This window comes from Hyperolius riggenbachi, chromosome 3 (genome assembly GCF_040937935.1).
Source record: "Hyperolius riggenbachi isolate aHypRig1 chromosome 3, aHypRig1.pri, whole genome shotgun sequence".
Classification (NCBI taxonomy): domain Eukaryota; kingdom Metazoa; phylum Chordata; class Amphibia; order Anura; family Hyperoliidae; genus Hyperolius; species Hyperolius riggenbachi.
In genome coordinates this window covers 141,767,755-141,792,162 of record NC_090648.1, presented here as the reverse complement: position 1 = coordinate 141,792,162, position 24,408 = coordinate 141,767,755, and the positions used below count along the sequence as shown (strand labels likewise).

At 44.6% G+C, this 24,408-nt stretch overlaps 1 protein-coding gene across 1 annotated transcript in view; it reads left to right on the top strand.

Annotated features, from left to right (window-relative positions):
• The window catches only part of MEGF11 (multiple EGF like domains 11), a 714,010-nt gene that overhangs the window by 676,524 nt on the left and 13,078 nt on the right, over nt 1-24,408 (top strand). Inside the window, exon 21 of the mRNA XM_068273562.1 lies at nt 2,003-2,260. Coding sequence (XP_068129663.1) covers nt 2,003-2,260 — 258 coding nt within the window. The remainder of the gene's footprint in view (nt 1-2,002; nt 2,261-24,408) is intronic.

Below are 24,408 nucleotides of genomic sequence, written 5' to 3'. Positions count from 1 at the left end.
CTCATATGCACAGACTGTTGTACAAATGTTCTCTCTCCTCACCTGTCCTGCGTTATTTTTCTCCTTGCCTGGGTCTGGGGACTACATATCTAGGCTCAGCTCTGAGTTGAATTATAAAAAATAGGATGATGAATACAACATCAATTTACCATTGTAAAGTGCAGTGTTATCACTACACTTTTCCCTGCTCCTACTGTTTTGTTTATAAATCCACAGTAAAGTGCAGTAAGAAGTGATAAAGTGATAAAGGAAGCCATGGAAAGCATTATTTTTTTTATTAATTTATATAGTGTATAGTGCCCTCATCATCAGTAGTGCAGTACAAGCAGTAAGGGACAAGCATAAGTACAGAATAATCCCTTTTTCAAGAGTTGGACATTGACAAATGTGTTTTGAAAGGGAGTTCCAGAGGCAGAGAGAAGTACATGAGAAATCCTGTATATGTGAGTGTGAGGTGAACATAAGGTGGTTGTGTGCAGAGCAGAGGCTGTGGTAGGGGTGGTGTCTGGGAATTAATGAGAGGTAAAGAGGAGATAGCATTACTGATTGGTTCCCAGCAGCAATATGTCACTCAGGGGCTGCCATACTGACAACCTCACAGTGACTGAAGGCTAAACCATCACATGATGCTTCCTCCCGCTGACTTGTTTCAGGGGGCAGTACCAATGCAGGGCAGTTCTGATATGGTACAAAAGAAGAAAAGCTATTTTTTTCAAGCTCCTCCCATTATTTTTGCATTGAGCTCCATATCATGTTTATACGTTTTCTTTCATTTTACCTGTCACTCCCCATAGTGGCCATTGTGTTCTTAGTGAATGGGACCTGTCACACGACCATGCTTAAAATGCAGTGATGACTTCACTTCTTTAACAATAAATTCATGTCATTTACTAGTATTTATGACTGCTTAGAGTGGCACCACATCAGAATAAGCTAACTTTGCAGTAATATTTCAAAGTCAGCAAAAAGTAATAGCATACTCCTGTCACCTGTTCTGTTTACATTACTAATATTGATCTTTAAACAATATCAGTCATGTGCAAATGTGCACCTTGTGATGTGAGCCAGTGCAGGTTCCTGAGTACCTTTTACAGGTTCACAATGTTCCCTGTGTGAAGAGGCACACTTCATTGTCCTCACCCTCCACTACAGCTGCATAATAAGCCAGTGGATACCTTGTCTTAGCCCTCGTCATTGACAACACTGCCTGCATGCTTGTTTAAGGTCGCGAGAAAAGTAGCTGAAGCAAAAGTCGTCCTAACAGCTGGGCAACTGGCATTCTTGGGAAAGGGCAAAATATATCTCCAGCCAACATGTTCTGTGTTGCGTTGCAAATAAGGGCTAGATAGAACCTCTGCCAAACGTTTGTTGTGGAGATTTCCTCTGACATCCTATATCAGAGACAGGAAGAGGGAGGTCCCTAGGTACAGGAAGTCACGCCTCTAAGAGTCTTCATCCACAACTGTAACATTCTGACATCACTCTCTGTCTTAATGCTCATTATCACTGGAAGCGAGTAGAAATCTCCACAACCAGGACACAAGGACCCATGTAAATTTTACAGGGTTTAACCCTTAATCCCAAAATAAAACATAAAAAAGTTTTCTAGACTTCCACTTTAACTATGGTAGCTTCTATGCGCCTCTCAGTTCAGGTTTCCATTGAGCATGGTAGATATAAGAGGCTGAGCCTGTAGAAGCAAAAAAAGAATATGATTGGTCGTATGTTTTATTTACGTAGCTGATCATAGTAGAAATACTTGTGACAGGCAGTTTCACTTCCATTGCCAATAGTACGGATGGAGGCAGGATGGAAATAAGAGCATTGCCACAACACTAAGCTGTACTTGTATGTAGCGTTGCTTTGAAAATGTTGGCCCCATAAAACCCAGCCCCCTCCCCCACTAACACTCTCCATGTTGTTGCTCCTTACTAAGCACTTGGTACGTCTTATTTCCCACAGGGCTCCCCTCCCCCCACCATATTTCCTACTGCCTCCTAAGCTCCAGTCTGTCCCCATTTTCTTTTTGACTTGTGTTTGTTGCTTTTTACAGATTGTATGAAAGAGTCAGGGTGCAGCTCCAGCACCTGCTCACTGAGCAGCAGTGAGAACCCTTATGCCACCATTACAGACCCCCCTGTGCAGCCCTCCAAACACTCAGAGAACAGCTACGTGGAAATGACCTCACCTGTCCATACAGATGCCCCATACTCAGATATGCCACCCTCATCCAAAGCTAACAAAAATGTGTATGACGTGGGTAAGTGCCAGTCTCCATGCTGCACACATGCATGACACTCTGTCACCCTGGTCTGGCACTGTCTGCCAACTGTCTCTCTTTTTCTGCTTCTCCCACTGACACATTACCTTCCTTCCCTTGGCCTTCACATGTAAATCAACCCTGTAACAAATCTATACTATAGAATACAAATATGTGATGAAAAAACATGGGGCCTGTTTATAAAGATGGCAGTCAGTTAAAGGACATCCGAGGTAAAAATAAACTGATGAGAAAAACAATTGTATCAATCCTCCTTCTCCTAAAAATGACTTTTTTTTTTAGATATCCCACAGTTTTATTTTGTATTTAAATCTAGTTTTTTTAAGTTTTTACTGTTTCATTGTATCTGCTCAATGCCCCCTTCATTGAAGTATGCTAGAGCTCAAATCTATGAATAATTGACCCTTTTTATCTCTTTCCTGCTCCAGGAAGCCATTTACTGAAAAATATTTTATGGCTGTAATTACTTATCAGTGAGGGTTATGCTATAGACCAGTGATGGCTAACCTTGGCACTCCAGCTGTGGTGGAACTACAAGTCCTATAAGGAATTGCAGTGCTCTGAAAGCTCTAAGCATAACTCAAGGAGGCAGAGGCATGATGGGATTAGCAGTTTTGTCACAGCTGGAGTGCCAAGGTTAGCCATCACTGCTATAGACTGACCCAGTCCGACCCGGTCCGAAACGGTCACTTGCATAACTGATGTTTAACTCTTTCAGGCAGAGAAAGAAAAAAAGGAACACAGCCTAGTTATTTGTGTGCTAGGCACTGTACATATGTCTATCTCATCATGTCACATGTCACCTCGGTTGTCCTTTAATGTTTATAAAAATGTTGTGACTCCTGCAGATTGCAGTATTTATTAAAGTAGTGACCAACTGAAAAGATCACCACTTTTCAGTCTTATCGCCAGTTTTGGCTGTACTGCGTTTGACCATTTTTTTTAAAGTGGGATTAGACTCCCAAATCTAAAAACTACTTTCAGGTACATAAAATAACATTTGAAAGCATTCCCTGTTTATAAAAACTTTAACACTGTAGAGAGCAGTATAGGCTTGCTTATTTCTGGCTAATCTGCAGATGTAATCATTGCCGTACAGGAGACACTCTCTGCCAGTGGCTTGATTCTGCTCCCTCCCTCTGGTGCTGAGTAGACACTTCCCTCTGGCAACAGCTGAGTCACTGCAGCAGAAGAGGAGGAGGGGAGATGAAGACAAAAGCACAGAGTGTCTGCTGGCCGGCAATGATTACTTTGCTGATTAGCCAGAGATAAGTAAGCCTGTACTGCTCTCTGTAGTGAAAATAAGCATGTTTACACACAGGGAATGCTTGAGAATGCTTTCAAATGTTCTAAAGCTGGCCATACACGCATTATTTTTTCCGTCAGATTTGATCACTGTGATTTAATCTGCTAGTTATCTGTGACACAATAAGCCATATCTTTCGTAACTTCAATCTATTCACACAAAACATCAATCCAAAGTACGATTAGACGGGATGGTAACTTTCAGTCGATCAGACACTTTGGGGGGAGATGCAGTAGATTGACGGCTCATACCGTTACACTGTATCGAAGAGTGCAATGCTGCGGTTCAATGGATTTTTAATAGATTCAGCTATGACTAAGGAGCGATTGTGAGGCTCCGATACACGTGAGCTAATTTGCATGTCCAGCATAGCCATTTTTCAATAAAGATCGGACTTTTATTATACCAGTGAAGTGGATCTTGCTTTCTTTCTGATTTTTAATAGGTTCCAGCTTGAAATCTATTGAAAATCGGTGTGCCGTGTATGGGGGGAATTGATCCCCCTCTGATCAATTCAGAACAGAGAAGGATTGATCTGTTTCCCATATTGTATGGCAATCTAAATGTGTATGGCCTCCTTAAAAGTAGTTACTGAAATGTTATAGATCACCAGACAGCATTCAGCATTTTCACTGTGGTGAGTGCCATTGGCTACAGTGAAGAACAGTATTGTTTAACTTGTTATCTTGTGAGTCAAGTGCGCTGTTTGCCAGTTTGCTGCAGATCGTCACTTTAAAGAGTAGCAGTACGCAGCCGCAATGAAAGTCTATGGGGCATGTACCGCTACTTTTTCTAGCAAGAAGTAACAACTTTGCAGTGCATTACTCTAGCCAAGTGACTGGAGATGCGGAACACCAATTTAGGGGAATAACCGTACTGGTAATCAGGCACTGATCACCATTGACCAAATTATAATCACTGTTTTATAAATATGGCATCATAAAATGGCAAACATTTTTAAAATTGGAGGAAAAACTTGATCTAAAATCAGATTGCCTTTCTTTAAAAATAGGCCTCAAGACCCATCGTTACTTTAGCCAAACTTCATGTAATAACGATCACTAGGTCCAGAAATGTAGGCACCGGAATCAATATTCAGATCATATGTTCCTGTAAAAGACCAACTCACCTGCAAAGGACCATGTCACAACTGCCTCCTGATTGGTCCGTTTATGTGATGAGCGGCTCCACTGGCCAAAAAGAAAGCTTGGGGGATAAATTTGGTTTACTCTCACTGAATTTCAGCAGCCTATATCTGTGGAACTAGTGCTTGTTTTAACATTCAGCTTTCCCTGGTTTATGACATGTTACAGAAGTCCTATCACAAGCCTTAAATAGCATCTCTTACATCAGTTAGTAGAGTGTGCCTACTGCACTTATAGTCATAAAGCTGTTGTCCTTTCCCCTCTTTCAGTTTATGTTATAAGACTATGTGCCTACAAGACAGTTTACAGCTGTATCCTCCTTGCATAAGCATCTGGAAGATTCAAAAAGAAATCGACCATCAAGCTAAATACTTTTGTGTCAAAACTGCCATCAAGTTGCATTCTAATCCCAAGGCTGAGCCTTGGGGTCTGTGCACACTAGGCCCAAAATCGCTCCGATTCAGTGTGTTGGAAGACCATGTGCCCGATTTCCGTTTTAAAGATTTGGCATTCTCTGGTTGAATACTTCCAAGGGCTGTGATTGGCCTAAGAATGCAGAGCTGCGGTAAATCAGATTTCAGTGGAAATTCGATTTCTGATTCCATTTTCCGATTTTCTGATCAGAAAGCAAATTTCTGATCAGAAAATCCCTGTTCTGTCCTTTGACTAATGTGTAAATAGATCCTATATTAAGCATAGGATTTGTTTACACTTGCCACTTAAAACAGAGTGGGAGTGGAATGCAAAATCCTGACCAGCACAGTTTTTCTTCATCCCGCAGACACTGCGCATGCCCACGGTGCAAGCTTGTGGGAGCGGACACTATCCTCCGTTCTGCATCTACTCACCCGTCTTCTGTATCTTCGGTCACCATTTGGTTCCTAGACTCACATTGACTGCTGCTGGGCTCGGGGACAAACACTGATATTGGAGTCCCAGCTGAAGCAAAGGGCTATAATTGGATTGCAAAAGACCAATAGGAATCCTCCCAAGCACCAGGAAGGATTCTCATTGGTTCAGAGGCAGGCCGATGAGAATCCTCATTGTTGATTGGTAGGATTCCCATTGATCTATCCAGTGGTTACCATCACCTGTCCATGAGCCTAGCAGAGGTGTCAGCAGTGCGGAGGACTCGAGTGGCGGTGGCTATGATGCACAATGGTGGTGAGTGCGAACATCTTTCCAGACATTGTGACGGGGCACAGGGTATCTACTCAGGATACATTGTAAGCGCAATGTTGTGAATCCGGTGTAGTGTGAACCTAGCACACGCAGGTGAGGAGAGGGAAACAAAGAACACGTCACAAAACCATGGAGTGTATATATTCTACGAAGCACTATTCAATGTTTCGTGGTATGGTAAACAGCTGTAATATTACATCCATAGAGCAATGCATTTGAGTCGAGAACAATACAAGGAGTATAATATAGTGATCCTATATGATTAGCTACCAAGATATAAGCATTGTTGCTACTGGGGGTATTTATGTTGTGTCCTTATTGGAGATCCATGGGCCCCACACCTTCTTAAATTTTGATGCACACCCTCTAGCAGTATATGCTGCTTTGTAAAGGTGTAAGGAATTATTAATTCATTTTTTTCCAATATTGGATAGTTGGTGGGTCAGATTGCTTCCAATGCAATAGGATAGCCTTTCTATAATAGGAGAAGAGTAGGCCGACTAAAGCTTTCGGAGCTCTTGTTGGAGCTAGGGTAAGCACATTTCCCAAAACACAGTATATTGGCTCATGTCAAACATGCGTTTTTGTGACAGCCATAATAGTTTTACATATCTCATTCCAAAGAGTTGCTATTCTAGGACACAACCAGAGTATGTGGTCGAAGTCAGCCGGAGCAACACCACAGCGCCAGCAGAGACCGGAGCCAGACTGGTCAAACTTAATTAATTTATTTAGAGTTAAGTAGGCTCTATGGATGATCTTAAATTGTATCAGTTTGTCTCTTGTAGCAGTCAGATATTCGAACGGCCTAATCCAAACATCCTCCTAGTCCTCCTCATCTAGAGTGGGTATTAGTGTTAACCAAGCCTGTTTGTAAATTGTTACATGGGGCTCAGTAATCAGGACTATATTTTGGTAAATAATCGAAAGTACTTTGGCTAGGTTCACTTTAAACTGATATTTCATTATTGGCCTGTCGCTTGTGCAAGTCTGTTCCCTATCAGCTGACCTTAGCTTGTTATTTGAGGTGATCCTGGGGTAGTCCTTGGTAGCAATTAATCTGTCAGACACTAGGGTTACTGGCCCAACATGCCTTGTGGAGTGATCTGGTAAAGACCAGGGGTCTCTGCACTCTGGGTGAGTCTACATTTCTTTGCAACAACAATCCTGATACTGTTAAAGAATGACTTGTGTACAAGTCATACATGTCACCTCAATGCTTATGAACAAAGGTGGAATTTTACTAAAGTTTCCCAGATGCTTGCAATGAGAGGATACAACTGTCTTAGAAAAACTACTAAAATCAAGGTTGCCATATAACATGCCTACAGAAGACATGCACCGCATTTGGACTCAGACTAGGACAAGTCTGGTTGTACAAACTAGTAATCCCAAGAATCACACACCAAAGTCCAGCAGAGGTGGTGGGTGGAGGACCAAGTAGCCAAAGTCCATAAAAGTATCCAAAGAAGGTCCGCACACCACTTTAACAGGAACTTCTTATTATTCCATCACCATATACACACAAAATTGATCAGGTCCCCTTTGTACGATGACTGTAACTGCCTCAACAAAGGGGACCCTGTGTGGCCCCGAAACGATATCAGTTTTACAATCGATTGTGTGTAAATGGTGATGTTGCAATAAAAAGTTCCTGTGAAACTGGTGTGCGGACCTTCTTTGGATACTTGGTTGTACAATCTACCACATTTATCTAAGGAATGGAAAAACAATGCACTGAACAAGTTAAAGTGTGGGGCTATCTGGTAAGAAAATTCAAACCTATGTAGTCACCATGTTCTCCAACCTTTATTCAGTTGTATTTAGATTAGTTGATATGTAACCATGAACATTTCAAAGTAATCGGTTATATAATCCTTTGGCATATTGTGAAGTCAGCTTTGGTTAAAAAGGCTATTTTAAAACTGTGGAAGCAAAATATGAGAATGTTACCCAAAAAGCCAATATGTTTTTCTAGCTTGAAAAATACAAAGTAAGACCGAGAGCCCAATATAGTGTAGTACCTTAGTAGCAGATGATAAAGTATGTAATGAAGCAATGGTTATAGTCACAAGTGTAGGTTGCCACGAAGGCAACCACTGGAAAGGCAGGTGGGGAGAATTATGACCTGACCCTACTCAGGTATAAGAAGTTGCTCTCTGTAGATAGGAAAAAGGGGATACACCCCTCCACCAGGACTAGTAGAATTGTAAAACAGTATAACAGAGGCGCCAACAAGTGTAAAAGCGATTAAAAACCGTTTAAAAGGAGGAAGTTGGTGGACTCACCTCCCTCGTAGAAAAAAACAGACAATGGGACGTTACTCACATATAAAGTAACTTTTATTAAAAGCTCCAAGATTTGCAATGCGTTTCACGGGTCACTATCCTTCATCAGGCAATAGTTTGGAGGGTACACAGTCGGGTCAATGTCCTGGCTAAGCGCCTCTGTGTCAAGGTAAACAATAGCTGTATCAAAAATAAACATTCAAAACTTACATCGAGGATCTATTTGTATGACCCAAAATGTAAATATCACCTCTATGTATCATCATATGTTGCCTTCTCTCTGCCCCACCAGCTTCAATGTTCATTTGCCTTGTTAAGGAGAGTCGGCAACGCAGAATTTAATCATTTACCTTCTACCATGGTTATCCTGGATTTTTCTTTATTCAGTGTTCGTTTGTGAATTGCACTTTATCAGCGTTTTTGGGCAGTTATACAGTACTGTAAATTGGTTATAAAGGTAATTTGTGATGAGTAAAACATTTTTTTTTCTAAATGCAAATTTACACTGATCCAGGAATATACAGAAGTTCAGCCAATCAAAGCCAGCCGCTGCTAATTAATTAGCTGGCAGCTTGGAAGCTTTGATTGGCTTCATTTCATAATGCCTGGGTCAGTGTAAATATGCTTATTAGGAGAAGTTTTGGCTCATCAGGAAATGGGAATATACAGTATTCTGATTTGGGCTGGAGGGGAGTGTTTACTATGTTCAATACTAAAATTAGGATTCATTTCATTTTTATATTTTGTAAATATGAAATTAATTCTGTATTTAATATTAACCATTTGTAAACAACAGGTTGAGCTCCAGAGAATCCTTAGGTGCTTGAAAAAAGGCTGATTTATAAGCTATGAATTTGAGATAAGATTACACAAGCTGCACACACTGAGTCATTTAGGACTAGCCTGACCCACCCTTCCATCTTTCAGAAACATAGTACACAAGATTTGTCTGTTTATCTTAAGGTGGCCATACAATTGTTAGATTAGCAGCAGATAGATCATCAGACAGATTTCTGATCTATCTGATGTGATTAGGAACATTTTTTACTAGGAACAGATTTCCAATAGATTTCAGTATTAAATCTATTGAAAATCGATCTGATGGCATTTTTTTTGCCATCAGATTTCCATTAGGTCCAATGCAAAATGATAAGCAATATCAACAGATCGACCTAGATTTTCCAACATGTCAGATCGATTTAAATCTATCGAAATCGGCCACAAATCGATCAGCTGGTCAATCGATTTGCGATTGATCGATTTCGATCGATCGCCCGCTAATCAGCTCAGTGTATGGGACCCTTTAGTGTTATTATAGAGGGTGCCTCAAGATATGCAGAGACTACTGTCATTACAAAATCCATGATGTAAAATGCACGCACTCTGCAGTAAATATTTTTTGCAAAACAAAGGGGTTTTTTACACAAAAAAAAAAAATTAAACTGTTAACAGGCAATAACTTAGTAAACATATTATGCAAACTGCAGCTACAGATAGTGGGCAATATTTCTATGGGTGTCTGCGGCAGTGGCAGATACGGTTACGGTTAGACATCAAGAAGAGGTTTTCACGAGTATGCAGTCAAGGTTAGGCTTTAGAAAGGGGGTTTGTGCACGGGGGGCGTTAAAGTTAGGTGTCAGGGAGGGTGGTTAGGCTTAGGCAGTTTTTTTTATTGAAAATAGTAAAATATTAGTAAATGTACCGTTATTCTACTATAGGCTATTTCCAGCTCCCAAATCGGCCCGTTGTCCTTTTTTTTTTTTATATACGATTGACTGAAAACCAGCACAGCTCCTACAAAGCCTAAGTACAAGTCTGGAAAGTCTATACTGTAAGGGCCCTTTTACACTTAATCAGTTGCTCTCAGTTATAACTGAAAGAAAACTAATTTTCAAAGTAATGCCCATGTTTTCCTATAGCACCTTTTACACTTAACGCGTTTTAACTGAAATCTTCTTCCAATGCGCCCTCTACTGTTTAAACTTCCTGCCGGGCAGGAGGAACTGAAGCATGCCGGAGACCAGAGCGGAGAAGAAGCAGCGGTGACAGCGGGGGCTGTCGCGCCGGCGGAGCAGGTAATGTATTGCCTCTCTATTGCGTCGGTCGTCGGGCGCTAGCGACGCGCTCCCTACCCGCGGGCGATCGACAGTAATTTTCCGCACGGAGCGATCAACGGGATCGGACGAAATGGATCAAAATTCGGCGTGTAGCGCGAACGATTGGCAGCAGATTCGATCCCAGTGATCGAATCTGCTGTCGAAACGGCGGCAAATCCGGCCAGTGTATAGCCAGCTTAAGTGTAAAAGGTGCCTAATAGTTTGGGTATTGGGCCTTTAGCATATAACTTGTCTTCCCAGCATGCAACACAAGACAATGCTATGGATTCCTCTCTGTGAGTCAGGCCAAGAGCTCAGTCCTGCTGAATGTTTGGTCTGCTGTAACTGAATGCATCTGACGACGTGTGTATGCTAATGCTATGTTTTCATTTTTATTAAAGCAGATTCTAATTCTCTCACTGCCACCGTAATCAGCAATAGCTGATGAGGTACCAAAAGAACAGAGTGACCCTTTTCAGAAAATATACTGAGGACCACTAAAAATTGTTCCATTAACATTGCATCAAACGATGATCTTCTTTTAATTAGCTTCACTGGGAAAATGTCTCATATAATATGTGCATTAATTTTGGTCTGAGGCTACTGTGAAAGGTCTATTTATTGCATGTCTGCTGCTGAGTGCAGCTATATCTGAAGTAACATTAAAGAGCACCGGTCACATGGGAAATTAAGGAACATATCATGAACCGAAGTACCTGTCTTGAGAGGTTCATATTCCAAACTCCCTGTCCGTGTGCTTGTTCCTTTTATAAAAGTTTTGCCACTCTGAGATTAAATAATTTAAAGTGTATTTCCACTTTCTCAAAGAAAAAAAAATCCTTAAAGTGAACCTCCGGACTAAAAATCTACTCAGCAGAACTGAAAAGGCTTGGTGTTTCTTTAACAGTTTCACAGCATCAGAACTTTGTTTTTCTTACCAAAGCATCATTTTTAGGTGCATTTTTAGCTAAGCTAGACAAAGACAAGACAAATAACATTTATATTGCGCTTTTCTCCTTGCGGACTCAAAGCGGCAGAGCAGAGCAGCAGCCACTAGGGCGCGCTCTATTGGCAGTAGCAGTGTAGGGGAGACTTGCCAAAGGTCTCCTACTGAATTAGTGCTGGCTTACTGAACAGGCAGTTCTAAGCTACACCCATCAAAGAAAACTGCCCAGGCTTTTTTTCCCTGATGCTGTGCAATGCATGATGGGATTTCCTATATTGTTATTCACATTGCCTAGCAACTGGGAGGGGTGATCAGCACACAGGACAGTTGGAACTGTATCTCATGCTCCCTGTCACCTCCTTTCAACCAAAAGAGATGGCTGCCCTCATGAAACCAAACATTTGCCTGTTCTTTTGAAACAGGGTGGGTAAGAGATTATATTACCTATCTATTTTAATTAACATAACTAATGTAACTTAATGACAGTACGTTTATTTAGGCTGAAGTTCCTCTTTAAGAAATCATCTCTATATACTTCAAGTGTTGTAAGAAACACAGTTATACTGTACCTGTGATTGCTCTGGAGTTACTCAGCTCCAGAAAAGGATTCAAATTAAATGGGGCCCTAGGCAAGATAGCATTTTTTTGTCCACCGCTGATGGTCACCTGCCTTTAAAAAGGTATAGACATTACATACACCAAGTAAGTATAAAAGCATTGGTACAACAAGGTAGAATTCCTGGTGGCAAACCAGCGCCGCCAAAAACCGGTAACAGAACATCGAAATAACGTCCCGTCTATTACAGTTTAGGCCAGAGTTACCTACAATTTAGTTTTATACATCATGAAGAAACCAAATCCTGTATCAGGATTCCTAGGGCCCAAAGGGAACATACACCCAGGATTCCATGGTAAAATAATCAAAACCCAGTCTTAAGAATCTAGCAGGTTAAACCTCTGAGTGAATATTCTAAGGGCTGGTGCACACCAGAGCGGTTCTGCAGCATTTTTTAAACCGCTTGCAGGGGGGAAACTGCTTGGCTAAAGAAAGTGAATGGGTCGGTGCACACCAGAGCGGGTCGTTTTTTTTTTTACCACAAACGCAAACTCAGGGGCTGCAACATTTTGTAGATTTCTGAGGCGTTTCTGCCTCAATGTTAAAGTATAGGAAAGTGGAAAACCGCTCTGAAAAACATTCGATCAGAGAGGTTTTCCAGGCGTTTTTGTTACAGAAGCTGTTCAGTAACAACTTTACAGTAACAATATTTGTAATCTGCTACACAAAAACGCTCCAAAAAACGCTGGCCGTGTTTAGAAAACCTCTCTAAACAAGCATAGAATCACTCTCAAATCTGCTTCAAAAATCTCTAGCGTTTTGCAGATCTGCTAGAGGTTTTTGGTGTGCACTGGGCCTAAGATATTATAAAGCATTTGGGCTAAATATAGCCAGAGTAAGGAGCAACCATGGTGAGGAGGAAGGAAGAGAAGTAAAAGATTAGATGAGACTAGAAAGAGAGGAGAAAAGAAAAGAAAAGACAATGAGGAGGGTGAATACAGCTACACCTAGGTGCCCACTAAAAGATAAGTTTGGTTCAACGCCTAGGGGAGAATTCCATTTCAGTAATGGAGTAATTCCAGGAAATTAGATCATTACATCTTTATGGGAGCAAGGTCCTAACTGGATGTGAGAGAGGCGTACCTGGGGGATTCTTTAAACTCAAACCATCCTAGCCAAGTCCTCCAATACTGCTCCTGTTTCTCATGCATAATAGCAGTTAAATCTTTGATTTTCTCAATCCAATCGATTTCCCAAAACCATTCCTGTATAGAAGGAGGCTCAGACTGTTTCCATTTCCTAGCTATTAAAATTTTTGCAGCATTGATTAAATGTCTAGTGATGGTTTGTCATCTTTAGAGAGATGTCAACTGCCTTTTTAAGTCAGATTTGGTGGGGGCCAGCATCCACCAGGTCCCTAAACTCTCTCCAGGCCTTAGGCAGCTGCCTAGGTTTTCCTTGTGCATGATCCGGCTCTACTTAGGTCACCACTCCCTAGTTAGGCAAGTTTCATTGTAAAAGCTGCTTTACTTTGCTCACAGCTGTTGAGATAGTAGTGATAGGCAGTCCCTGATTTACATCACAGGAGCCTATAGGCACAGATGTCCTTGGCTCCTTAGACTTCTTCCTCCATGAACATACAAACCCCCACCAAACCACTCCGTAAGTATGCTGGCTGGCCAAGCTGTCACTTCTCCCTTACTTCACTTGTCCGTCATAGATAGCTACAGGTGTTGCTTAGCATTGGGTAGCCAGAGGTACCCTCAGTATTAAGTAGCTAGGAATGCACCCGACTGAAGGGAGATCTCATAAGTGGAATGCCCAGAGCTGGGTGAGTAACCTCTCATTAACGCTCTGCTCAGAACTCTGCATAGGGATGGAAGGAGGCATTACGGGAGGAAAGTGAGCCGCCTTTCCATCATCACGCGCCTGTAGGCACGTGCCTATTGTGCCTTATGGTAAATCCGGCACTGGTGATAGGAGTGGTGCTCTGAGCTTTTCTAAAAAGCCATCTCTATCGCAGAGCAATCTAGGCCCTTAACCCCTAAAAAAATACTTATACTTACCTCCATGTGAAATTGTTTATGGAGTATAAACCTAACTGGCTAGGCTACCCCATGCTCGGCTGCTCACCTCTGGAGATGCTGGAGGTGGCACAGACAGAGCAGCTAAACATCTCTTCTCCCTTTCACAGCTGTTGTACTGAAGCTAAACTGTTATTCAAGCCATCTAGTTTCAACCAGACAACCACCCCATTGAATCAGCTGAGATCCAACTTTTAGCTGGGCACGTTCTTTATCAATATAGAGTTACACATTGGGTTCACACCAAGGGCTTGATTCACTAACCGGTGCTAAGTGTTAACACCAGTGTGAAAAGCCCTTTTTGGCCGCTAGTGCGCGCAAACCTCCTTTGCGCCTATATTAGTGCGCGGTGCGACGATAACGTTGCACCCGTTGCCCCTTAAAAGTCGCACCCGGTGCGATGAAAATGGCGCATCGGGTGCCCCCGAAGCGGCACATCACAGCGCTGCTTAACAGGCACCCAATGCGCCATTTTCGTCGCACCGGGTGCGACTTTTAAGGGGTAGCATTGTGCACTATTATCCGCGCTGCGCACGCAGTGAGCGGGGCTGTATCAGATGTGTGGGCGCAAACCACCTAACGCCGTGGTTTGCGCACACTAACACTTAGGGCACACTAACAGGCTTGGCGCCGGTTAGTGAATCAAGCCCCATGTTGCTTTGTTGTCTTTATGGTTCAATATAGAGTGCACAGCAGCACCCTCTCTCCTGATCCCATCGCTCACTTTGGCCTGACCCCTCCCCCTCTACGACCTTCCGTGGGTGGGGTCAGCTCTGTGTTCACAGATGGTACGGTCCTGATCCAGTTCTGTATCATGCCTGAAGAAGAAACTTAACATTTTAAAAGTTTGCAAGAAAACTATGTACGGTATTACCTAAATTAAACTTTGTTATTTTGTCAAATGATGTGTTTTAAATGCCGTACTGTGGAGGCTGGCAGCTGTCTCCACTCAGCTCCACCCTGACTACCTGCTGTGGCTGATGATGGGATAGGGGGAGGAGTGTAAACAGAAAAAAAACTGCTTTTCAGTCCATTCTAGCAGCATCTGACATCTGTACAGAAAGTCAGCACTGCAAACCCAGATCACCACGTAATAAAAAATGAATAAACGCAAAACTGAGCCTGCACTATGGCTTTAATAAAGTTTGTTGAGAAGTAGCACAGTAGCGAGTCGTACGGTCTTTCAGCAGTAGTAAAGGTTACTGAGGACAGAGGAAAGCCACAAACAGAACGTTACATCATTACAGGAATCAGAATCCCAACAGCTCCGACGTTCGAGCCTAATTGTTGCAGACAGAATGTTGTGCGGAATGCAGTTTGCAGTAAAATTACATTCATCCATCATCTTGCATTGCTCCATACCAGCCAATTAACTTTTATTCAAGCCAGGCAGTGGAGTAAAATGCGGCAGTGAGGCTGAGGCAGTTATAGATGCAATTTATGCACACCTGGTAAGGTAATATGGAGCATTACTGATTGTAACACTTCCTGTACCTGTGCCCTATGCTTTCTTTGCTATCCTCACTCAATCGCACATCCAGGACCTGCTAAATTGCTAATTTACTTTCCATTAAACTACCTGGATCACCGTATCCAGCAAACAGACTGTGTACATAAGATTTGTCCTTTCTGTGTGATCAGATCAGTTTGTGTTGCATGCAAAGTCTGCAGAACATCCCTGTGTAATTTGCCGCTACCTCTGAGAGACAGATATTTGGATATTCCATCTTTATAAAATGACAGCAAGTACAATTACCCAAAATTGTAATTACTCCAATGAGAAAAGCGGCTTGACTTCTTTGCTGGCACAGGACTGACTATTTCTCTGAAATAAGGATAAGGGCCCTTTCACACCAGAGGGCTTTTTCGGCGTTTTAATGTCACGGCCGAAGTTGGCGTTTTCCTAGGTAAAATGAAAGTCCATAGACTTTCATTTTACCTTTCACACTTAACGCTGCGTTTTATAGCATTGCGTTGTGAAGCTCCCAGGAGCTTTTTTAGGGCTGACCGCGGCGTTTCTAATTCCAATTGATACTATGTAGTGGCGTTAAAACGCCTTAAAAACGCCAGCAGCCAAAACGCAGCGTTTTAGCCTTTTACTGCTGCCTGTAGTGTGAAAGAGCCCTAACAGAATATCCAAGCAGCTCAGGGTGACCCAGAACCACTAGGAAAGTATAAGAGACTAAAAGAGGCCAGAAAGCCTAATACTATTAAAAAGCAACGCTCAGTGTCACCACGAGCTCCTTCGGTTTTCTGTTGTACTGGTCCAAGCCCTATGCCATATCAATCCCTGCCATGCACTGATGAGGACCAAAGGTCTGAAACAGGCTGTCTGCATGTTGGATTGAGGTGGCTTTGTAAAATGTATTAGCTGTATGCACACCAGCAGTTATGGATGTAAGCCTGGGTTCAGGGGCATAAAGAGATAATTTGCATATTAAGTAGTGATGCATTGTGGGAAACCACAGTAGCTCACTTAAAGCTGAATTATCGCAAATACCTTCTGTTTTAAGAAGACAAATTACACTGAATTTTGAGGCCGGTTTCACACAGCGAACTGAGGTTTTTGATGCGGTGCGATTAGATGATCACATTCCATAGCATTGCCAAAACAAGCCCAGGTACCTGCGCTAATGGGATTCAGATATGCTAAAAGAGGCTCTCTAGCCCTCACTACCTGTGGCAAAAATATGCATTGCACAGTGTATTGAAAAAATACGCTTCCACACATGCGCACCGCACCACAACGCGAATGTCAAACTTTTTAAAATCTCTGCGTCGCGCTAAACTTACATGTCTTCCGCCTTGCCGCACATTGCCATTCATGTCGAACGGCAACACGCTGATGCTTTCGCGTCAGATGCAATACTTTTGCCGCATTGCATCCAGTGTGAAAGGCACCATAGACTTTCATTGCCCTAACGTCACCCTGCGGTAAAAAAAGGGCAAGGCAATGAAAACGTCCCCGTGTGAAAGAGACCTGAAGGATAGGATCAGTTTAAAAGGGTGTCGCCACTTTGGTTAAAAATCATATAACATCAATGCTACATACAGTAATCCACTTTATACTTAAAGGACTTCCGAGGCCAAAATTAATAAAATCACACTATACCTTTTTTTTTGCAGAATCCACGGAGGACGTCCTGCCCGTCCTCCGCTCTGTTCCGCCATGAATGCACGTCTTATTGTTCCCCTACGGCTCGGCCCGACCCCACCGAACGGGTCGCATGGATGCCACCTCTAATATGGCCGCCGCCTTGCTCCGCGGCTGCGCAGTACGCTTTGTCGCTAGCGCGACTGCGCAGCCTATTGCCCGCCTCCCGCCGCGTACTAGGTCCCGGCATGCTCCCCAAGCGTACGTCGGGTCGGGCGGGCGTACACACTGTATTCTGTCTAGCCAAAAACAACCAATAGTAGCGTCTCTCCAGAGACTTGGGATCAGTTCCTGTGTACGGCTGAAAAGCAGGGTAGCGGAACAGTGAATGACTTGGAGGAAGTCTTTTATTCACAGCAATATAAATAATTAATACATACAGACAATTATTAAAATCAACAATTATTAAAACAGTAAAAGCCAGTATGAAATAAAAAGGGAGAAAATACTTAGGGTTTGTGGAAATATGTCCTTTTGTGGGAAAATCATCAAGTCCAAGCAAACGGTTTCAAGTTCTTAAAGTTCTTTGTTCTAGAGATAGATTCAAAGTTCAGCAAGGTTTAAAATCCAAACAAAATGGAGGATGTCCTTTGTTTCAGCTCCGGCAAGATGGCCACCACTTGTTCCTCACAGTGGCCGTGTGTTCCTGAAGATGTTAAAATGGAGGAATCAAATGCCCGTGCAGCTCATTCACTTTTAATGGAGCTGAGTTCAAAGGCGGGCTCCCAGAGTCGGCCCTCGGGCCGGACTATGGTAATCACATCTGGGGCAGGGGCTTCAGCAACCTCATAACCCTGACACTTCTCTAGACAGACCTACGTGGCCAGCACACAAATAATAATTACATATTCTCGATCCCCAGAACCTACTGATTAATATGATATCAAACTTGGGCATGTTTGCATGCCCGGTTAAAAAACGGTGGAATTCCCAGAGTTCTGGTTATGCCAGTGGCCCAAATTTAATATCAAAATACTCACAAGATCCGGACCAGCAGAATGATATAACTTTCACATTTCTCACCTGAACGGTATTGCTTAAACATGCTCAAAATCCTAAACTCCATGTTTTCTTATTGTGTCTTATATGGCTCCGGCCGATCTGGGCAGAGCAGATTTTTGAATAGCCCCCTGCTGTGAGCTCATCCTGTCATTTCCCAAAAGGGCAGAGTGAGCTCTTTGCTGGCTAATTAACATCTAAATGTTACCCCTCTGGCTTAATCAGCAAGTCACAGGGCCAGTCTTCCTGCCAGCTGCTAACAGGGGAAAAAAACTGCCTATTTAAAAAACAGGAATGTCAGTCTCTAATTGCTGGCCCGACTACAATCAAGGGCAATCGACGCAATAAACTGATTGCGTTCTCGTTTCTCATGGCTGTTCCGTGACACCTCCCCTTCCTGACGCTGTGTAGGGGGTTGTTAGCAAGACATCCGCCGTAGCAGCCATTGGCGCTGTTGGGTCTAGTTCCCCCTGACACCGGGACAGCCCATTAGCGTTCCGGTGTCGGCTGCCCGCTGCGTGTCGGCCAACCTGGCTGACGGATCTCGGGTTGCCGATGCGGCGGGAAAACCCATTGGAGCCTGTGGCTCGGTTCCCCTGGACCGGTCGCGGTCTGCTACCCTCAGAGTTGCCCCGACATGGACCGTTCTGGACAGGGCGTTTGCGCCACTGCAGTTGGACGTGGTGTCTGCCGGGACTGCTGACAACGGGCAGTGGGTTGGTTAAGTCAACAGCCAGCCCACGCAGGGTTCCCCTGCTAAGTGGCTGTGGACCTAAGAGAACCCCGCGGGAATCCCTGGACCTTCCCAGCTCCTGACAGATGGCACATGCTTTGCAGTAGTTCGCTACATCCCTGTTCATCCGGGGCCAATAAAACTGTTTCCGAATACCGGCAAGTGTCTTGCGGACACCTGAGTGCCCTGTCAGGGGATTACCATGTGCGGATTTCAGCACATGTCCCCTGAACGCACTCGGGACCACAAGCCATTTGATATTCGCGTGTGATCTACCTGTAGGGGGCTGTACAGACTCACTGTACAGTCTCCCACCTTCCCAGTACACCTTAAAAGCGGCCCCGTCTGCGAGGGGCTCAGCGGCTTGCTGCCTGAGCACCTCCAGGCTTGGGTCACTTTGTAGTGCGGCTGAGAATACGGCGCTGTCAGTTTCAGCCAACTGGCTCATGTCACACGAGGCCAGCGGCTGAAAGGTCTCATCCCTGCGGTCAGAGGAGGGGGAGGAGGCTGGAACCCCCTCCACCTGTTCTGAGCTCGGGTTCTGAGCAGTACAGCTGCGCGGTACTGCTAGCACAGGTACACCTTCAGAATGGCACAGACGGGCATTACTCAAATCATCGTTGCATGCATTACTGGCATTGACAGGTATAGACATTTGTTCATTACAGACAGGTTGTACAGTAAACTCAGGTACAGTTACATCATCATCACAGCAGACCGTCTGTACATCAAACTCAGGTGCTTTTGAAGCAGGCACTATTGAACCGGGTACCCTTGAACTGGGCACATTCAACCCACCTCCCCCTGGTACTCCCCCAAGTGTATAAAGTACCTGGTGGTGGGTGGAGAGTCCGTCTCCTTCCGTGAGCGACAAGGCGGTCGGGGCAGGTTCATAGTAGGACACAAGCTTGCCCAAATCAGTCCCTAGCAACACAGGGACTGGGAGATCCTTCATAACCCCAACAACCCTTTCTTGGACCCCTCCTCCCCAATCCAGCTTCACTCTCGCGTGGGCTATGTGAAAAAGGGTGCCCTCTACTCCAGTAAGGGCAAGGGATCGGCTGGAGCTGATGCTCTCCTTTGGCACAAGGTGTGAGTGAACTAACGTGATGTCAGCTCCGGTGTCCCGGAATCCGGTGACAACTTTGTCGTTCACTCTAGCAAGTTGCTGCTGGTCGGTTCGGTCGCGGAATTCCTTTCCGCGGGCAAACAGGACAAAATCTGATGATCCAGGCTGTGGTTCGCTGGCTGGTTGCCTCTGCTGTGGGTGAGATACAGTAGCTGCAGGTGCTGGTGGTGTCTGTCTCCACTCCGGACAGTCGAATTTCATGTGTCCGGGCTGGCGGCAGTAGTGACAGGTGACCTCTCCAGGGGCTGCAGGCCTGGGTGCAGCAGCTGCGCTGAGTGGCCTCTGTGGCTGATGGCTCACAGGGGCAGGAGAGTCTGCCGAGGTATTGGACTGACCTCCCCTCCAGCTGGATGGTGCAGTTCTGCGTGCATCAGACACCCGGGTAGTTGCAAAGGTCTCCGCGAGGTCTGCAGCGACAGTTGCTGACGCAGGCTTGCGCTCCAACACAAACTGCCGTACATCAGCAGGGCAAATGTTCAGAAATTGTTCGAGGACTATCAAGTCCTCCAGGACACCATAAGACCCTTTGGTGAGGCCTAGAGTCCACTGGCGGAGTGTGGTGAGCAAGCTGCTGACCACATCTCGGTACGAATCAGAAGACTTTTTCTGCCAGCCCCTGAACTTTTTGCGATAGGCTTCTGGCGTCAGCTGGTACTTAGTAATGATAGCGTCTTTTATAGCGGCATAATCATTATCTTTCTCCGCAGGCAATTCTGCGAAAGCATCAAGCGCTTTGTAGCGCAGCAAAGGTGTCAGATGTCTGGCCCACTGGTCTTGGGACAGACGATACTGACGGCAGGCTTTTTCAAAGGACCGCAAAAACAAGTCAATGTCTGTGTCTCTCTCAATATTAGCGAATTTAAATTTTGCACTTACGGGTGGTGCAGCTCCTTCCGCAGGGAGGCTGGGCGAAGAACTCCGGCTGGCCTGTTGCACTTTTGCCATGTTTAGCTCATGCTGTCGTTGGCGCTCCCGTTCTCGCTCAGCGGCATCCCTCTCCGCGTGGCGTTCTGCGGATTGGCGCTCCAACTGCGCTTGCATGTACTGCATGTACTTGTCCAGGTAAGTCTCCATCAGCTTTCGCAATGCCTGCTGCATTACCGGGTCAGCACCCATGGACAGTCCAGCACTGGCCAGTTCCGGGCGAGTACTGTCAGAAACTCTGGGATTGGGGTCCATACTGACAGTCTCTGGCGTATCTGTTGCAACAGGGCCCGCAGGATGCTCAACCTCTGTACGCCTAGGATCTTCAGCCTCTGGTTCCCCTGGCCTTGAGTCAGATAGGTCAGCGTCTACCTCAGCAGACACATCCAGCTCCCGCAGTTGCTGGGTATCCCATTGAAACAATTCCGCTACCAGGTCCTGTTGTTTCTTGCGGCCGACCTCAATGCCTCTCTCTTGGCAAAGATTTTGCAGGTCCGCCAGGCACATTTTCTTGTAGTTCCCGGACATTTCCACGCCAAATAAAATAAAACTTTTTTGGGAGGGGTACTGGCTACACAGTCTCTCTGTATATATAAAAAATATACTGCCTTCCAGCTACACCAACGAATTAGTTAGTTTCTTGATAGCGCTAGCGCTATCTTAGATACTTTTCAGCACAACACAGATCCCACCGCTGCCACCACTGTCACAGGAGCACTGGTGGTCAGACCGCAAATGGCCTTCCAAACGGTGCCAGCGCACGGATCGTGCGAACTCTGGTCGCAGTCAATGCGCAGGAACCGTTGGGACAAACCGCAGACAAACCAGAAGGGACCCTGTGAGATACGGGTAATTACAACTCACACACGATTCAGGGTGTAACTGCCACCACCACGGGTAGGGGCCCGTGGACCCGACTGCCTGACTGATCCTGCGAATAAAAACGATTAAAACACGCTGTATTCTGTCTAGCCAAAAAACAACCAATAGTAGCGTCTCTCCAGAGACTTGGGATCAGTTCCTGTGTAAGGCTGAAAAGCAGGGTAGCGGAACAGTGAATGACTTGGAGGAAGTCTTTTATTCACAGCAATATAAATAATTAATACATACAGACAATTATTAAAATCAACAATTATTAAAACAGTAATAGCCGGTATGAAATAAAAAGGGAGAAAATACTTAGGGTTTGTGGAAATATGTCCTTTTGTGGGAAAATCATCAAGTCCAAGCAAACGGTTTCAAGTTCTTAAAGTTCTTTGTTCCAGAGATAGATTCAAAGTTCAGCAAGGTTTAAAATCCAAACAAAATGGAGGATGTCCTTTGTTTCAGCTCCGGCAAGATGGCCACCACTTGTTCCTCACAGTGGCCGTGTGTTCCTGAAGATGTTAAAATGGAGGAATCAAATGCCCGTGCAGCTCATTCACTTTTAATGGAGCTGAGTTCAGAGGCGGGCTCCCAGAGTCGGCCCCCGGGCCGGACTATGGTAATCACATCTGGGGCAGGGGCTTCAGCAACCTCATAACCCTGACACTTCTCTAGACAGACCTACGCGGCCGGCACACAAATAATAATTACATATTCTCGATCCCCAGAACCTACCGATTAATATGATATCAAACTTGGGCATGTTTGCATGCCCGGGTAAAAAACGGTGGAATTCCCAGAGTTCTGGTTATGCCAGTGGCCCAAATTTAATATCAAAATACTCACAAGATACGGACCAGCAGAATGATATAACTTTCACATTTCTCACATTTCTCACCTTCTTCTCACCTGCTTAAATATTTATTGCTTAAACATGCTCAAAATCCTAAACTCCATGTTTTCTTATTGTGTCTTATATGGCTCCGGCCGGTCTGGGCAGAGCAGATTTTTGAATAGCCCCCTGCTGTGAGCTCATCCTGTCATTTCCCAAAAGGGCAGAGTGAGCTCTTTGCTGGCTAATTAACATCTAAATGTTACCCCTCTGGCTTAATCAGCAAGTCACAGGGCCAGTCTTCCTGCCAGCTGCTAACAGGGGAAAAAAAAACTGCCTATTTAAAAAACAGGAATGTCAGTCTCTAATTGCTGGCCCGACTACAATCAAGGGCAATCGACGCAATAAACCGATTGCGTTCTCGTTTCTCACGGCTGTTCCGTGACAGCCATGCTCATACATATCACAGAGCATGGGCACAAGAACATATCCAACAAGCTCTTGTCAGATATATGCACAGCCACGATGTGGTCAAGAAAGAGATAAAGAGCCTCTGGGCTAACTAGGTAAGTATCTGCTCGCTTTATGGGCTCTTGCACATGAACGTCTGACAGCAGTATAGATGCTTGTCAGCCGCTTGTTTCATCAGTTCACTGCTAACTCTTAAAGGAAATCTTAAAGGATACCCGAGGTGATATGTGACATGATGAGATAGGATGAGATAGACATGGGTATGTACAGTGCCTAGCACACAAATAACTATGCTGTGTTCCTTTTTTTCTTTCTCTGCCTGAAAGAGTTAAATATCAGGTATGTAAGTGGCTGACTCAGTCCTGACTCAGACAGGAAGTGACTACAGTGTGACCCTCACTGATAAGAAATTCCAACTATAAAACACTTTCCTGGCAGAAAATGGCTTCTGAGAGCAGGAAAGTTAAAAAAATGTTCAATGGTTAATACATTTTAGCTCTTGCATACTTCAATGAATGTGTCATTGAGCAAAAACAATAAAACAGTTAAAACTTCAAAAAAGTAGATTTAAACATAAAATAAAGCTGTGGAATATCTTTAAAAAGATAAGATAGATACAATTGTTTATTTCATTAGTTGACAGACAGAAGTTCAGTTTAACTTACCTGGGGTTTCTTCCAGCCCCCTGTAGTCCTTCAAGTCCCTTGCTATCCTCCCGGTCCCCTTAGTTCTGGTACTGTCACCTGAAGCTCTGTCCCAGCAGCACCTTCTTGATCACACTCCTGTCCCTGGGAGAATTCTGAGCAGTTCGTAAACCTGGCAACTGTGTGTGCGCAGAAAGCTCCTAGCCATAGGAGCGGGATCAAGGAGGCACGCGGCCTGGGCTGTGCATGCTCGGTATTCTCCAACTGAGCCAGTCGTGGACTATACTGGGACTGATAGCAGTTCAGTGGAGGGAAACAGGAGGACATCGAGGTACCTGAAGGACTATAGGGGGCTAGAAGAAGCTCTAGGTAACTTATACGTAATTTCTCTCGGTCACTTAAAGTGTCCCAGAGTCGGCAAGAACTGAAGATTCGATACTTACCCAGGGCTTCCTCCAGCCCCATAAGCATATCTGAGTCCCTTGCCGTCCTCCCACGGTCTGCCGTTCAACTGCACTCAGCCCGGGTAACTGGCTCAGGTAACTGGTCAGTCGGGATCTTCTGACGTGACTGAACCAGTTACCGGAGATGATTGCAGCTGAACGACCGCGGGAGGACGGCGAGTGACTCAGATGTGCATATGGGGCTGGAGGAAGCCCCGGGTACGTATTGAATCTTTAGTTGTTGCTGTCTCTGGTTTCCTTTAAGATTTCCTTTAAAGGGACCCTGAAGCCTGAAGCCCCTTCCTTCCCTCGGGAGGGGTGAGCCTCTGGA